The sequence below is a fragment of the Arachis stenosperma genome, chromosome 9 (assembly GCF_014773155.1).
Source record: "Arachis stenosperma cultivar V10309 chromosome 9, arast.V10309.gnm1.PFL2, whole genome shotgun sequence".
Lineage (NCBI taxonomy): Eukaryota > Viridiplantae > Streptophyta > Magnoliopsida > Fabales > Fabaceae > Arachis > Arachis stenosperma.
This window is the reverse complement of record NC_080385.1, coordinates 57303141-57321147: the sequence shown is the minus strand read 5'-3', so window position 1 is coordinate 57321147 and position 18007 is coordinate 57303141. Positions and strand designations below refer to the sequence as shown.

Sequence of the window (18007 nt, the reverse complement as noted above, 5' to 3'; positions counted from 1 at the left end):
CTGCTGAAGCTTGGCTAGCCATGTCTAATTCCTTTAGACTAAAGCTTTAGACTAACATTGCATGACTCTTGGAATTCTCATTAAGAATTTTGATACCTTTATTTTCTTTTCCACTTAATTTTCGAAAAATCCAAAAAAAATTACAAAATCATAAAAACCAAAAATATTTTATGTTTCTTATTGAGTCTAGTGTCTCATGTTAAGTTTGGTGTCAATTGCATGTTTCTGTTCTTCTTGCATTCATTCATGTGTCTTAAGTGATCTTCAAGATGTTCTTGATGATTTCCTTGCTCTGATCTTTGAATTCTCTTGACTTGAGTGTTTTGTTATATGCATTCTCATTTTGCTAGTGTCAGCAGTAGACAAACTGCTAAGTTTGGTGTCTTGCATGCATTGTTTATTTGATTTTAGTTGCATTTTGATTATTCCTCATTATTAAAAATCCAAAAATATTTTTAATTTGTGTCTTTTCAAGTCAATAATACAGAGAATTGAAGATTCAGAACATACAGCAAAGGAATTACACAAAAAAAGCTGGGCGTTCAAAACGCCTAGTGAGGAAGGCAAACTGGCGTTTAAACGCCAGCCAGGGTGCCTAGCTGGGCGTTTAACGCCCAAAAGGGTAGTGCTTTAGGCGTTAAACACTAGAATGTGCACCATTCTGGGCGTTTAACGCCAGGATGGCACAAGAGGGAAGATTTTGTTTTCAAATCAAATTTTTTTCAAGTTTTCAAAATCTTTTCAAAATCAAATCTTTTTCAAATCAAATGTTTTCAATCAAATCTTTTTCAAAATCAATTTCTTTCCATTTTCAAAGATACTTGCTAACAATTAATGATTTGATTCAACATTTCAAGTATGTTGCCTTTTCTGTTGAGAAAGGTTTAATGTTTTAATCATATCTTTCCTTGTTAGCCAAGTCATTAATTTTCAAAATCAAATCTTTTTTTAAATTGTTTTTCAAATCATATCTTCTCACTCACATCTTTTTAAAACCATAACTTTTCAATCATATCTTTTTAATCACATCTTTTTCAAAATAGTTTTCAATCATATCTTTTTAATTTCTAATTTCAAAATTTTTTCAAAACTCACTTGATTTCTTTTCCACTCTTGGTTTTCGAAAATCAATTAGTGTTTTTCAAAATGTTTTCAAAATGTTTTTAATTTATTTTAAAAAATTTCTTCCCCTCTTCTCACATCCTTCTATTTATGGACTAACACTACTCCTCAATGCACAATTCGAACTCCATCTTTCCTTGATAAGTTCGAATTTTCTACCTCTTCCTTCTATTTTTCTTTTCCTCTGACACCTCAAGGAATCTCTATACTGTGACATAGAGGATTCCATATTTTCTTGTTCTCTTCTCTTTCATATGAGCAGGAGCAAAGACAAAAGCATTCTTGTTGAGGCTGATCCTGAACCTGAAAGGACCTTGAAGCGAAAGCTAAGGCACAACTCTCTATAGAGGATCTAACAGAAATCTTCAAAGAAGAAGACATGGCAGCCGAAAACAACAACAATGCCAACAATGCAAGGAAGGTGCTGGGTGACTTCACTGCACCTACTCCCGACTTTTATGGGAGAAGCATCTCTATCCCTGCCATTGGAGCAAACAACTTTGAGCTTAAGCCTCAATTAGTTTCTCTAATGCAACAGAATTGCAAGTTCCATGGACTTCCATTGGAAGATCCTCATCAGTTTTTAGCTGAATTCTTGCAAATCTGTGACACTGTCAAGACTAATAGGGTTGACCCTGAGGTCTATAGACTTATGCTATTCCCTTTTGCTGTAAGAGACAGAGCTAGGATATGGTTGGACTCACAACCTAAAGAAAGCCTGAACTCTTGGGAAAAGTTAGTCAATGCCTTCTTGGCAAAGTTCTTTCCACCTCAAAAATTGAGTAAGCTTAGAGTGGAAGTCCAAATCTTCAGACAGAAGGAAGGAGAATCCCTCTATGAAGCTTGGGAAAGATACAAACAACTGATCAGAAAGTGTCCTTCTGACATGCTTTTTGAATGGAGCATCATAGGTATCTTCTATGATGGTCTATCTGAACTGTCCAAGATGTCATTGGACAGCTCTGTTGGAGGATCTCTTCATCTGAAGAAGACACCTACAGAAGCTCAAGAACTCATTGAAATGGTTGCAAATAACCAATTCATGTACACTTCTGAAAGGAATTCTGTGAACAATGGGACGAATCAGAAGAAAGGAGTTCTTGAGATTGATACTCTGAATGCCATTCTGGCTCAGAACAAAATATTGACTCAGCAAGTCAATATGATTTCTCAAAGTCTGTCTGGAATGCAAGCTGCACCAGGCAGTACTAAGGATGCTTCATCTGAAGAAGAAGCTTATGATCCTGAGAACCCTTCAATGGAAGAGGTGAATTACATGGGAGAACCCTATGGAGACACCTATAATTCTTCATGGAGAAATCATCCAAATCTCTCATGGAAGAATCAACAGAGACCTCAACAAGGTTTCAACAGCTATAATGGAGGAAGAAACAGGTTTAGCAATGGCAAGCCTTTTCCATCATCTTCTCAGCAACAGACAGAGAATTCTAAGCAGAGTCACTCTAACTTAGCAACCATGGTCTCTGATCTAATCAAAACCACTCAAAGTTTCATGGCAGAAACAAGGTCCTCCATTAGAAACTTGGAGGCACAAGTGGGTCAGCTGAGTAAGAAAGTTACTGAACTTCCTCCTAGTACTCTTCCAAGCAATACAGAAGAGAATCCAAAAGGAGAGTGCAAGGTCATCAACATGGCCGAACTAGGAGAGGAGGAAGAGGCAGTGAACGCCACTGAGAAAGACCTCAATGGACGTCCACTGGCCTCCAATGAGTTCCCTAATGAGGAACCATGGGAATCTGAGGCTCACACTGAGACCATAGAGATTCCAATGGATTTACTTCTGCCATTCATGAGCTCTGATGAGTATTCTTCCTCTGAAGAGGATGAATATGTCACTGAAGAGCAAGTTTCTAAGTACCTTGGAGCAATCATGAAGCTAAATGACAAGTTATTTGGTAATGAAACTTGGGAGAACGAACCTCCTTTGCTCACCAAAGAACTGGATGACTTGTCTAAGCAAAAATTACCTCAAAAGAGACAAGATCCTGGTAAATTTTCAATACCTTGTACCATAGGCACCATGACCTTTAAGAAGGCTCTGTGTGACCTAGGGTCAAGTATAAACCTCATGCCTCTCTCTGTAATGGAGAAGATAGGGATCTTTGAGGTGCAACCTGCAAGAATCTCACTAGAGATGGCAGACAATTCAAGAAAACAAGCTTATGGACTTGTAGAGGATGTTCTGGTAAAGATTGAAGACCACTACATCCCTGCTGATTTCATAGTCTTAGAGACTGGGAAGTGCATGGATGAATCCATCATCCTTGGCAGACCCTTCCTAGCCACAGTAAAGGCTGTGATTGATGTGGACAGAGGAGAATTGATCATTCAAGTAAATGAAGAATCCTTTGTGTTTAAGGCTCAAGGATATCCCTCTGTCACCATGGAGAGGAAGCATGAAGAGCTTCTCTCAAAACAGAGTCAAACAGAGCCCCCACAGTCAAACTCTAAGTTTGGTGGTTGGGAGGCCATAACCAAATTCTAAGTTTGGTGTTGAACCCCCACATTCAAACTCTAAGTTTGGTGTTGGGAGGTTCCAACATTGCTCTGAGTATCTGTGAGGCTCCATGAGAGCCCACTGTCAAGCTACTAACATTAAAGAAGCGCTTGTTGGGAGGCAACCCAATGTTATATTTATCTATTTTCCTTTGTTATTTTATTTTTTTTAGGTTGATGATCATGGAAAGTCACAAAATCAATTGAAAAAGCAAAATCAGAATGAAAAATAGAAAGAAAAATAGCACACCCTGGAGGAAGACCTTGCTGGCGTTTAACTGGCGTTTAAACGCCAGTAAGGGCAGTAAATGGGCGTTTAACGCCCAGTCTGGCACCATTCTGGGCGTTTAACGCTAGAAAGGGGCACCAGACTAGCGTTAAACGCCAGGAAAGGGCAAGAAGTTGGTGTTAAACGCCAGAAATGGGCACCAGCCCAGTGTTTAACGCCAGAATTGGCATGAAGAGCATTTTTGCTCGCCACTTGGTGCAGGGATGAATTTTCCTTGACACCTCAGGATCTGTGGACCCCACAGGATCCCCACCTACCCCACCACCCTCTCTCTTCTTCTTCACCCATTCACCAATCACCTCAACCACTCTTCCCTAAAAACCCCTCACCTATCAAATCCCATCTTTCTCTTCACCACTCACATCCATCCTTCATAAAACCCCACCTACCTCACCATTCAAATTCAAACCACTTTCCCTCCCAAAACCACCCTCCAATAGCCGAACCCTACCCCCTTCTCCACCCCTATATAAACCCATCTTCACCCCTTCATTTTCACACAACCTAAACACTACTTCTCCCCCTTTGGCCGAATAGCAAAGCCATCTCCATCTCCTCTATTTCTTCTTTTTCTACTCTCTTCTCCCTTCTTTTGCTCGAGGACGAGCAAACCTTTTAAGTTTGGTGTGGTAAAAGCATTGCTTTTTATTTTTCCATAACCATTTATGGCATCCAAGGCCGGAGAAACCTCTAGAAAGAGGAAAGGGAAGGCAAAAGCTTCCACCTCTGAGTCATGGGAGATAGAGAGATTCATCTCAAGGGTGCATCAAGACCACTTCTATGAAGTTGTGGCCATGAAGAAGGTGATCCCCGAGGTCCCTTTTCAAACTCAAAAGGTCAACTTTAATCAAAGGTTGGACCAAGTCCTCATGGATATCTGTGTGGAAGGAGCTCAATGCAAACAAGAGATCCCACTCATCATGAAATCCCTGAGATACCTCAAGGGATGCACTTTCCTCCACAAAACTATTGGGAGCAAATCAACACCTCCCTAGGAGAATTGAGTTCCAATATAGGACAACTAAGGGTAGAGCACCAAGAACATTCCATCCTCCTCCATGAAATTAGAGAAGATCAAAGAATCATGAGAGAGGAGCAACAAAGGCAAGGAAGAGACATTGAGGAGCTCAAGCACTCCATAAGATCTTCAAGAGGAAGAACAAGCCGCCATCACTAAGGTGGACCCGTTCTTTAATTTCCTTGTTCTTTATTTTCCTGTTTTTCGAACTTTCATGCTTATGTTTATCTATGTTTGTGTCTTATGATCATTAGTGTCTTAGTGTTTATGCCTTAAAGTTATGAATGTCCTATGAATCCATCACCTTTCTTAAATGAAAAATGTTCTTAATTGAAAAAGAGAAGAATTGCATGAATTTTAAATTTTATAACAGATTAATTATTTTGATGTGGTGGCAATACTTCTGTTTTATGAATGTATGCTTAAACAGTGCATATGTCTTTTGAATTTGTTGTTCATGAATGGTTGGATCTTGAAAGAATGATGAAAAAGGAGACATGTTACTGAGGATCTGAGAAATCATAAAAATGATTCTTGAAGCAAGAAAAAGCAGTGAATACAAAAAAGAAAAAGAAGGGAGAAAAACAAAAAAAAAAGAAAAAAATAAAGTTGTGATCCAAGGCAAAAAGAGTGTGCTTAAGAACCCTGGACACCTCTAATTGGGGACTCTAGCAAAGCTGAGTCACAATCTAAAAAGGTTCACCCAATTATGTGTCTGTGGCATGTATGTATCCAGTGGTAATACTGGAAGACAGAGTGCTTTGGGCCACGGCCAAGACTCATAAAGTAGCTGTGTTCAAGAATCATCATACTTAACTAAGAGAATCAATAACACTATCTGGATTCTGAGTTCCTATAGAAGCCAATCATTCTGAATTTCAAAGGATAGAGTGAGATGCCAAAACTATTCAGAGGCAAAAAGCTAAAAGCCCCGCTCATCTAATTAATACTGATCTTTATAGATGTTTTTGGAATTCATTGCATATTCTCTTTTTTTATCTTATTTGATTTTCAGTTGCTTGGAGACAAGCAACAATTTAAGTTTGGTGTTGTGATGAGCGGATAATTTATACGCTTTTTGGCATTTTTTTAGTATATTTTTAGTATGTTTTAGTTAGTTTTTAGTATATTTTTATTAGTTTTTAGTTAAAATTCACTTTTCTGGACTTTACTATGACTTTGTGTGTTTTTCTGTGATTTCAGGTATTTTCTGGCTGAAATTGAGGGACCTGAGCAAAAATCTGATTCAGAGGCTGAAAAGGACTGCAGATGCTGTTGGATTCTGACCTCCCTGCACTCGAAGTCGATTTTCTGGAGCTACAGAAGCCCAATTGGAGCGCTCTCAATGGCGTTGGAAAGTAGACATCCTGGGCTTTCCAGCAATGTACAATAGTCCATACTTTGCCCGAGATTTGATGGCCCAAACCGGCGTTCCAAATCAGCTCAAAACTGCCCGGCGTTAAACGCCGGAACTGGCACAAGGATGGGAGTTAAACGCCCAAACTGGCATAAAAGCTGGCGTTTAACTCCAAGAAAAGTCTCTACACATGAAAGCTTCAATGCTCAGCCTAAGCACACACCAAGTGGGCCCGGAAGTGGATTTTTATGTAAACCCTAAGCTACTAGTTCTCTACAAATAGAACCTTTTACGATTGTATTTTTATCTTTTGATCATTTTCGATCTTAGGATCATCTTTGGACATCTAGTTCTTAGATCAGATCTTTGGATCTTTGATCATCTTTAGATCTTTGAATCCTTTGATAACGTTTTGGGGGCTGGCCTCACGGCCATGCCTAGACCTTGTTCTTATGTATTTTCAACGGTGGAGTTTCTACACACCATAGATTAAGGTGTGGAGCTCTGCTGTACCTCGAGTATTAATGCAATTACTATTGTTCTTCTATTCAATTCAGCTTATTCTTGTTCTAAGATATTCATTCATACCCAAGAACATGATGAATGTGATGATTATGTGACGCTCATCATCATTCTCACTTATGAACGCGTGCCTGACAACCACTCCCGTTCTACAAGCAAACAAGGCTTAAATGTTTGTCTCTTGGATTCCTTAATCAGAATCTTCGTGGTATAAGCTAGAATTGATGGCGGCATTCAAGAGAATCCGGAAGGTCTAAACCTTGTCTGTGGTATTCTGAGTAAGATTCAATGATTGAATGACTGTGACGAGCTTCAAACTCCTGAAGGCTGGGCGTTAGTGACAGACGCAAAAGAATCAATGGATTCTACTCCAACCTGATTGAGAACCGACAGATGATTAGCCGTGCCGTGACAGGGTGCGTTGTACATTTTTACTGAGAGGACGGGATTGTAGCCACTGACAACGGTGATGCCCAACATACAGCTTGCCATGGAAAGGAGTAAGAAGGATTGGATAAAGACAGTAGGAAAGCAGAGAGACGGAAGGGACAAAGCATCTCCATATGCTTATCTGAAATTCTCACCAATGAATTACATAAGTATCTCTATCCTTGTTTTATGTTTTATTCATAAATCATCAATAACCATTTGAATCCGCCTGATTGAGATTTACAAGATGACCATAGCTTGCTTCATACCAACAATCTCCATGGGATCGACCCTTACTCGCGTAAGGTTTATTACTTGGACGACCCAGTGCACTTGCTGGTTAGTTGTGCGAAGTTGTGAAATTATGTTTAGACCATGGTATTGAGCACCAAGTTTTTGGAGCCATTACCGGGGATTGTTTGAGTTGTGAAAAGTAGAGATCACAATTTCGTGCACCATAGAAGAAGAAAGGGAATAAAGAAAAGAGAATCCAAACAGAAGGGTGAGGATAGGGGTAGTGATTTGAGATGAAGAAAGGTGAGGAGAATTGTTAGTAAATAAATAAATAAATAGAAGAAGAGGAGATGGAAGGAATTTCGAAATTAAATTTTGAAAAAGTAGTTAATGATTTTCGAAAATTAAGATAAGAATTAAAATTAAAATTAAAATTTAAAACAATTAATTAATTAAAAAGAATTTTTGAAAAAAAAAAGAAGGAAGTATTTTCGAAAATTAGAGAGAGAAAAGTTGTTAGATGGTTTTGAAAAAGATAAGAAACAAACAAAAAGTCAAATAGTTAGTTGAAAAAGATTTGAAAATCAAATTTGAAAAGATAAGAAGATAAGAAGCTAGAAAAGATATTTTAAAATTAAATTTTTGAAAAAGATAAAATTTTGAAAAAGATATGGTATAAAAGATAAGATAAAATAGATTTAATTTTTAAAATTAAAATTAATTACTTGACTAACAAGAAACTAAAAGATATGATTCTAGAATTTAAAGATTGAACCTTTCTTAACAAGAAAGTAACAACTTCAAATTTTTGAACCAATCACATTAATTGTTAGCATAATTTTCGAAAATAAAGATAAAATTAAGAAAAAGATTTTTGAAAATTTTTTTAAAGAATTTTCGAAAATAAATAAGAAAAATGATAAAGATTTAATTTTTGAAAAAGTTTTGAAAAGATAAGATTTTTAAAATTTGAAAATTTGACTTGACTTGTAAGAAACAACTAATTTTAAAAATTTTTGACTAAGTCAACTCAAATTTTCGAAAATTATGAGAAAATTAAGGAAAAGATATTTTTTATTTTTGAAATTTTTTTATTATGAGAGAGAAAAACATAAAAATGACTCACGACATGAAAATTATGAATCAAAACACATTATGCATGCAAGAACACTATGAATGTCAAGATGAACACCAAGAACACTTTAAAGATCATGATGAACATCAAGAACATATTTTTGAAAAATTTTTGATGCAAAGAAAACATGCAAGACACCAAACTTAGAAATCTTTAATGCTTAGAAAATATGAATGCAAAGATGCACATGAAAAACAACAAAAGACACAAAATAAGAAAACATCAAGATCAAACAAGAAGACTTACCAAGAACAACTTGAAGATCATGAAGAACACCATGAATGCATGAATTTTCGAAAAATAATGCATAAATTTTTAAAAACATGCAATTGACACCAAACTTAAAAAATTGACTCAAGACTCAAACAAGAAACACAAAATATTTTTGGTTTTTTATGATTTTATGAATTTTTTTGTATTTTCTTTTATTTTTTTCGAAAAAACGTATAGGAAAAGAAATTAAGAGATTCAAATTTTTTAATAAGAATTTTAGGAATCTTTCAATGTTAGTCTAAAGCTCCAATCCAAGAGTTGGGCATGGCTTAATAGCCAGCCAGCTTTAGAAGATATAAATCAGGCATGCAACAGCTGATATTTCATCCAACTCCATATACATACCCGTTATGTTGACAAGTGGAAGCCTCAATCCAAAAGGATTTGGATATGGCTTTACAGCCAGTCAGGCTTCAACATGTTACTATGAAACTCTAGAATTCATTCTTAAAAATTTTGGAATAATTTTCGAAAACAAAAGGAAAAATTTTTTGAAAGATTTTTGAAAAATTTTTTAAAAATAAAACAAAAAGAAAATTACCTAATCTGAGCAACAAGATGAACCGCCAGTTGTCCAAACTCGAACAATCCTCGGAAATGGCGCCAAAAACTTGGTGCACGAAATTGTGATCATCAACAATGGCGCCAAAAACTTGATAGCGCTCTCAAACGTGAATCACACTTAGTCACAACTCCGCACAACTAACCAGCAAGTGCACTGGGTCGTCCAAGTAATACCTTACGTGAGTAAGGGTCGATCCCATGGAGATTGTTGGTATGAAGCAAACTATGGTCATCTTGTAAATCTCAGTCAGGTGGATAATAATTGATTATTGGGTTTTCGAATAATAATAAATAATAAACATAAAATAAAGATAGAGTTACTCATGTAATTCAATGGTGGGAATTTCAGACAAGTGTATGGAGGTGCTGTGTTCCTTCTAAATCTCTGCTTTCCTACTGCTTTTATCCAATCCTTCTTACTCCTTTCCATGGCAAGCTGTATGTAGGGCATCACCGTTGTCAATGCTACATCCCTCCTCTTAGTGAAAATGGTCCAAATGCTCTGTCACAGCACGGCTAATCATCTGTCGGTTCTCGATCATGTTGGAATAGAATCCCTTGATTCTTTTGCGTTTGTCATCACGCCCAACAATCGTGAGTTTGAAGCTCGTCACAGTCATTCAATCCCGGAATCCTACTCGGAATACCACAGACAAGGTTAGACTTTCCGGATTCCCATGAATGCCGCCATCAATTCTAGCTTCTACCACGAAGATTCTGATTAAGGAATCCAAGAGATATGCGCACGGTCTAAGGTAGAACGGAAGTGGTTGTCAGTCACGCGTTCATAGGTGAGAATGATGATGAGTGTCACGGATCATCACATTCATCATGTTGAAGTGCAACGAATATCTTAGAATAAGAACAAGCGGAATTGAATAGAAAATAATAGTAATTGCATTGAAACTTGAGGTACAGCAGAGCTCCACACCCGTAATCTATGGTGTGTAGAAACTCCACCGTTGAAAATACATAAGTGATGAAGGTTCAGACATGGCCGAATGGCCAGCCCCCAAACGTGATCAGAAGACAGAAAAATACAATCCAAGATGTCTAATACACTGGTAAAAAATTCTATTTATACTAAACTAGCTACTAGGGTTTACAAAAGTAAGTAATTGATGCATAAATCCACTTCCGGGGCCCACTTGGTGTATGTTTGGGCTGAGCTTGATCTTTACACGAGCTGAGGCTTATCTTGGAGTTGAACGCCAAGTTGTAACACATTTTTGGTATTCAACTCTGGTTCGTGACGTGTTTTTGGCGTTTGACTCCAGAATGCAGCATAGAGCTGACGTTGAGCGCCGGTTTACATCGTCTAATCACGAATAAAGTATGAACTATTATATATTGATGGAAAGCTCTGGATGTCTACTTTTGAACGCCATTGAGATCGCGTCATTTGGAGTTCAGTTGCTCTAGAAAATTTATTTCGAGTGCAGGGAGGTCAGAATCCAACAGCATCAGCAATCCTTTGTCAGCCTTTTATCAGAGTTTTGCTCAAGTCCCTCAATTTCAGCCAGAAATTACCTGAAATCACAGAAAAACACACAAACTCATAGTAAAGTCCAGAAATGTGAATTTAGCATAAAAACTAATGAAAACATCCCTAAAAGTAGCTAGATCCTACTAAAAACTACCTAAAAACAATGCCAAAAAGCGTATAAATTATCCGCTCATCAGCACTCCCAAACCAGTTGGTTTTAGGGTACTCTGTGTTGAGACAACCCTAAGAATTTACTTGCCCAAGTCTCTTCTTGACACATCTTCACCACAAGTATCTACTGGGATTATTTCTTTTTCAGCTTTTTAATGTTTCTTTTTCTTTTCTATCCCAGTAGTTGATGCTCAGAGCCTTGGGTCATTATTGCTTACTACCTCTTGGTTCTATGGATATTCAAGGAATACCCCTTAGCCTTCCCTTTGTTATACCTTCTAGGACTAGTTCTCTCCATGACTCATTTTCTTTTTAGTTCATCCAAGGTTCTACACTTAATTTCTTGGTTCTTGGTTTGTTTGATGATCCTTCTTGGCCTTGGTCTCTCTTACTATTTTTGCACAACTCACAATAACTCATATGGACATAAGTTGTACTTTTATTTAATTGAAGTGAAGACTTGAAATACATTGCATTTTCTTTCTTGAAAAAAAAACTCATAAAGACTTCAGACAGAAATTTAAAACTAAGCATGAAACATAAACTATCCTAGCATGATTATTCAAAGAGTAAATAAAACAAAAGCTTAAACATATTTCAGGAATGGGAAAGTGTCAACCATGGGACTCAACAACCTTGAGCAGCTTCATCTTCAGTTCATTGGCCCCTTCCCTTTGTCCTTCTTCTTGGGAGGAGGTGAGCCACATTCATCTGGCTTAGAGGAACCTTCTTGAGCTTTGCTATCCTTGGGCTTGGGCATCCAATATCCTAGCCTCCTCATGTAGGATTTTACATTCTCCTTATGTTGGTATGCTATTTCTTCTTACCTTGAGCTGAGTTCCTCCAATTTCTGCATATAGGTGGGGTAATTGGGGTTCATGTTAGCCATTGCATTACACAGGTAGCTCAACTTTGTGAATAGCAATCATATTCCGTTCTGGCTACAGTCCTTGCTTCATAAAGGTGTCTGAATTCAGCAAGACTCCCCATTTATTGTAATTGTCGCTCCAAAATCATTCCTAGGCTGCCTCGCATCTCTCTCCAGTTAATCTGGTCTTGCTGATCCTTGAGGTTCTCAAAGCCCCCTTGGAGTTGTTGAATGTTTTGGTTGACTTGCCTCCATTGTTGTTGCTGAGCCTCCTGGAATTGGTTGACATCTTCCCTCAAGTGGTGTAGATCTCCCCTCATTTGGTGTACATCTCCTTGCATTTGCTCCTAATTGGAACCTTCTGAAAATTATTGATATTGGTAGTGTGGTGGTGGTTGAAGTGCTAGGAATTGAGGTTGCTCTTCTGCCCCTCCCTCTGCTTGTTGTTGTTATGGTTCATGAGCATGGGCTCTTCTTTCTCTAGCCCTGTTGAGTGGGTAGACAGCCACCACCTTTGCCATCTTCTTGGCAGTGATGAACTTGTCTTGCTTCACAAGCACTTCATCAATTATCTTTTCAACTCCAGCCTCATCACACAGCCTTTGTATGATGCTGGGAAATGCCAACCTTGTGTTGTCATTGGTGCTTTTCAGCACTTTGTTGATGTTGTTGGCAATCATCTCCCCCATATTGATGTTCTCTCCTCTCATGATGCTGTAGATGAGCACAGCTCTCTCCTTGGTCACCTCTGAAGTGTTGGATATAGGGATTAGGGATCTCCTCACAAACTCTAGCCACCCTCTAACTTGGGGGCTCAAATCTCATCTCCTCAATTGGTTGGGTATCAAATCCTTGTCGTTGATCCACTGCACATTCATCATACATATTTCGTTCAAAATCTCCTTAAACCCAAGGTCTTGTTGCTTCATTCTCTCTTCATAGCTCCGAGTGGAGCTTGTCCTCTTCACCATTAGCATTCTCTCTATGCTAGAGGAGCTGTAGTCAATGGATTTACCCCTCATATAGCTAACGTAGCCATATTGTTGCCCTGGTTAAGGTACCGCCTTGGCATAAAACTCCCTCACCAAGCTCTCTACCACTTTCCTTGGTGGGTTGCATAGACGTGACTAACCCCTCTGCTCAATCTCAATGTTGATTTTGATGTGTTCATTTCTTTCTAGTTGAAACCCAACGTCTGGAATGATTTCCCTCTCACTCACCCAACCATAAAATTGATTTTGGTTGAATGCGGAGAGGAACTTGTAGTTATTATAGGAACTTGAGGATCCAGAGGTTGGTTCCCTTGTTCTTTTTTTCTTTGAGGCTAAACTTTTTGGTGGTGCCATTAGGTTGGGAGAGTGTGAAAAAAAATAGGGGGATTGAAAGAAAGAGAAGGCAAAACAAGATTTTTCTCCAACACCAAACTTAGGACTTGATTGTCCCAATCAAGAAAAAAAAAAGAAAGTAGGGGGTAGTAGAAGATGAGAGGAGATGCGAAGGTGAGTGTTGTTGGGTTGTTGAAGTGGGAGGGGGAGAGATGGGGAGTGAGGCTTTTATAGTGGGTGAATGGTGATGTTCGAAGGTGGGAAATAAAAGGGAAATGAATGTTTTCCCACTTTGGGAAGTGGCGCCTAGCGTCGGAATAGGTGCCAACTCCTTTCTCACTGTGTCTTCTGCGTGTGTTGAGTTCCAAAGTGCAAGTACACTTTGACTTCCTTGTTTTGTGAGTTGTTTACCATGTGGGCCCCATCTTCTCTCCTGAAATTGAAACTGAACCCATTAGTGATGATAAAATAACCCCTTCATATTCCTTCTCATCAAGAATAAATTGGGTTGCAACTGATGGGTGTCCCTTGGGACACCAAACTTAATTCCTTGGCATCTTAATAAATTGGTTTCATCATTGTGAATTTAATGTGTTCATAAGAGTGGAGTAACATAGATCCTTTCATTTTCTTTTGATTCCAGCTCTATTGAACTCATTAACTCACGTTCATTTCTTATCCAAAGTATTAAGTGCTTTCAACTTGGGTGAATTGGGCTGCTATGTGATTATTGGAGGTGGCCACACCAAACTTAATCTCTGGGCTTACTCTTCAAAATCATACTTTTAATTGTGTGTAAGCCTAGATTAAGTGGATGAGAGGCCACACCAAACTTAGCACTTTAGCTAGTTCTCAGCCCATTCACTCATCATTAGTTATGCATTCATCAATTTGCAACTCCCAAATAGAAAGAAATAAAAGAGTGTAAAAAAATCTAACTATCAAAGCTAATTTCAGACTTCCTAATCTACAATTGTAAACTAATCCTAATGAAATTATCACAGAATTTAAACTACTTCTAAGAAAGTAATTAAATCAAAAGGATAAAGTGTTGAGGTGCCTCCCAACTAGCACTTCTTTATTGTCATTAGCTTGATATTCCTTCATCTTTAGCTGAGCTTGTAGCTCACTCTCTGCTCCTCCAATGAGCCTCCCAAGTAGTGTTTGAGTCTATGGCCATTGACAGAAAAAGTTCTCTGAGTCTTGTCTTCCATGAGCTCCACATGACCATAGGGAAACACTTTGAGTATGGTGAAAGGTCCTGACCATCGAGACTTAAGCTTTTCAGGGAAGAACTTGAGTCTTGACTTGTAGAGTAACACCTTTTGTCCTTCAGTGAACTCTCTTCTTGCTATCTTTTGGTCATGCCACCTTTTTGTGTTCTCTTTGTAGATTTTTACATTCTCATATGCTCGATTTCTAAACTCTTCCAGTTCATTGAGTTGCATTAATCTCTTTTCTCCAGCAGCCTTTTCATCAAAATTGAGTAGTTTTAGAGCCCAGAAAGCTCTGTGCTCTAGTTCAACTGGTAAGTGGCAAGCCTTGCCAAATACTAGTTGGTATGGTGACATCCCAATGGGGGTCTTGAAGGCTGTCCTGTAGGCCCATAGAGCATCATCTAGCTTCCTAGACCAGTCCTTTTATGAGCTCCCAACAGTTTTTTCAAGTATTCATTTTAGCTCTCTATTGGAGATCTCAGCCTGCCCGTTGGTCTATGGGTGGTATGGAGTTGCCACTTTGTGCTTTACTCCATATCTGAGAAGGAGTGCTTCCAATTGTTTGTTGCAGAAGTGTGACCCTCCATTGCTAATAAGAGCTTTGGGAACTCCAAATCTGCTGAAGATATTCCTTCTCAAGAAGTTTATCACAACCTTGTTGTCATTTGTTGCAGTAGCTATGGCCTTTACCCATCTTGAAACATAATCAACAGCCATTAATATGTAGCTATTTGAGTAGGAGGTAGGGAAGGATCCCATGAAATCTATTCTCCATACATCAAATAGTTCCAGCTCTAGTATATATTGATGTGATATCTCATTCCTCTTGGTTAGATTACCAGCCCTTTGACATTCATCACACCTTGATACCATTTCCTTGGCATCCTTAAAAACTGTTGGCCAGTAAAATCTGGATTGGAGCACCTTTGTTGCTGTCCTTTCTCCACTGAAGTGCCTCTATATGCTGATCCATGGCATTGCCATAACACTTCCTGCCCTTCTTCATGGGATATACACCTTCTTAGGACACCATCAGTACACTTTTTGAACAAATAGAGATCATCCCATATGTAGTGTTTGGCATCCTTGATTAGCTTCCTCCTCATGTGCTTATTGATGTTTGTTGGTAGCTCCCCAATAGCCTTGAAGTTGGCTATGTCCGCGAACCAAGGGGCTACTTGAATCATCATCAATTGTTCATCAGGAAAGCTTTCATTTACTGCTACTTGTTGCATTTCTTCTTCTTGTGGGATCCTTGAGAGGTGGTCAACTACTTTGTTCTTTGTCCCGCTTCTATCTTTAATCTCAATATCAAATTCTTGGAGTAGCAAGATCCACCTTATGAGTTTAAGCTTAGATTCTTGTTTGGTAAGCAAGTACTTGAGTGCTGCATGATCAGTGAACATAATTACTTTTGAGCCAATGAGATATCATCTAAACTTATCAAAAGCAAAAACTATGGCTAAAAGTTCTTTTTCTGTAGTGGTATAGTTCCTTTGATTCTCATTAAGGACCTTGCTAGCATAGTAAGTAACATGTACTAGCTTGTCTTTCCTCTGTCCTAGGACAGCACCAACAGCAAAATTAGATGCATCACACATTAGTTCAAAGAAAAGATCCCAACTTGGTGGTGCTATAATAGGTGCAGAGGAGAGTCTCCTTTTAAGTTCATCAAAGGCTACCATGCATTATCTATAAAAAAACAAAAGGAGTATTTGAGACAAGTAGGTTGCTAAGAGGTTTCGCAATTTTTGAAAAGTCTTTAATAAACCTCCTTTAGAACCCAGCATGTCCCAAAAAGCTTCTGATTGCTTTGATATTGCAAGGTGGAGGTAATTTTTCAATTACTTCCACTTTTGCTTTATCTACTTCTATGCCATCTTTTGAAATCTTGTGACCAAGAACCACCCCTTTAGTCACCACAAAATGGCACTTCTCCTAGTTTAGAACAAGGTTGGTTTCTTGACACTTTTTTAGCACAAGAGAAAGATGGTATAGGCAATCAAAATATGAGTACATCCCCAAACACAGAGAAGTCATCCATAAATACTTCTATGAACTTCTCAATTATATCCGAAAAAATGGAGAGCATACACCTTTGGAAAGTTGTAGGTGCATTGTGATGTGCGGAAAACGATCCGACACAAAACTCACCGGCAAGTGTACCGGGTCGCATCAAGTAATAATAACTCACATGAGTGAGGTCGATCCCACAGGGATTGAAGGATTGAGCAATTTTAGTTTAGTGGTTGGTTTAGTCAAGCGAATTAAGTCTTTGATTGAGTGGTTTGTATTTAACAGAAGCTAAATTGCTTGGAATGTAAAGGGGGAAGGGAAAATTGCAGTAAATTAAAGAGCATGAAAATAAATTTGCAGAATCTTAAAGAACAAGAAAGTAAATGACTGAAACTTAAAGTGCAAGAAATGTAAATTGCAGTAACTTAAAATGCAAGGAATATAAATTGCTTGAATGTAAAAGGGAATTGAGGAATGGGATTTCAGAATCTAAGCAAAGAGGAACTGAATTGCAACAATTAATAGAGCAGAGATTGAATTAAAAGCAATTAGAGCTCAAACAGTAAGGAAATCAAGTGCAGCAAAGGTTCACAGAAGAACCAAAAGGAAATTGGGATCTCAGGTCTCAAGAGACTAGAAAGCAAAGTCTAGATCTCAATTGCCTTCCCAGATCCAAGTTCACAAAGCAATTGACAAGAAATAGAAGAAGAAGTAGTAAAGGGAATGTAAATGGATTCAATTATGCAGAAGAAAAATTAAAGAGCTCTTGAGTGGAGATTGAGACAGAATTTCCTCAATTCTTCACACCCAAAACTCAAAACAAGAAAAGTAAAAGTGCCCAAGCAAGAACGAGGAAGAAGAGAGATCAATTCTCCTCCCTAATTCTCTGAAATCTCAGTGAAGTCACCAAGAGAAGTTGCAAAATTCAAAGCTCCAAAGAAAGTGCCAAATTCTCAAGTCAAGTAAAAGGTGAATGCAAAAGTCCTAATTACATCAAACTAACTCCTATTTATACACTTTCTATTCTTGGATCTTGGGATTTGGATGGGCTTTTGATTTGGTGAAAAAATAAATTAAATTAGATTTTTAATTCAATTTTTGGCCCAAGATCAATTGCTTCCAAGAGGCTGCCCTGCCCTTGCGGAGGGCAGGGCAGAAAATTGATGCGGCTGGCCCATGGTGCGTGCGCGTGGTGCGAGCTTGGTGCGCAGGATGCTGCCGAAGCCTCCTTGGTGCGCCAGAATGGTGCCTTGGTGCGCCACAACAAAATGCTGCCCTGCCCTCGCGGAGGGCAGGGCAGTGTTCCCAAATTGAAGCCCCGTGTTCGATCCTTGAGTGACGCACACGCTACTTCTTTTCTTTGATATTCTTGGCACCAAAGTGAGACTTAGTTTCTTGTTTCCTCATGGTTCTGTGTTCGACTCTTGTGGTAAGCAATGGTGGGCTTTTTCTTTGAATTTTTCC

At 38.5% G+C, this 18007-nt stretch overlaps 1 protein-coding gene across 1 annotated transcript; it reads right to left on the bottom strand.

Annotated features, from left to right (window-relative positions):
• Positions 1–14419: 14419 nt before the first annotated feature.
• Positions 14420–15933, bottom strand: LOC130949543 (uncharacterized). Its single transcript, XM_057878228.1, has 3 exons — positions 15390–15933; positions 15059–15291; positions 14420–14947 (listed from the first exon to the last, which is right to left on the bottom strand). The coding sequence occupies exons 1-3, from the start codon at positions 15931–15933 to the stop codon at positions 14420–14422; spliced, it is 1305 nt and encodes a 434-aa protein (XP_057734211.1).
• Between the last annotated feature and the right edge of the window lie 2074 nt (positions 15934–18007).

Excerpts from the sequence above, each read along its gene's own strand:
- LOC130949543 (XM_057878228.1), bottom strand. The coding sequence starts at position 15,933 with ATGTTCACTGATCATGCAGCACTCAAGTACTTGCTTACCAAACAAGAA. Across the intron at positions 15,292-15,389 it reads GCCAAGGAAATGGTATCAAG|ATTTCATGGGATCCTTCCCT; the intron begins GTGTGATGAATG and ends TATGGAGAATAG. Across the intron at positions 14,948-15,058 it reads CACTCCTTCTCAGATATGGA|GACTGGTCTAGGAAGCTAGA; the intron begins GTAAAGCACAAA and ends AGCTCATAAAAG.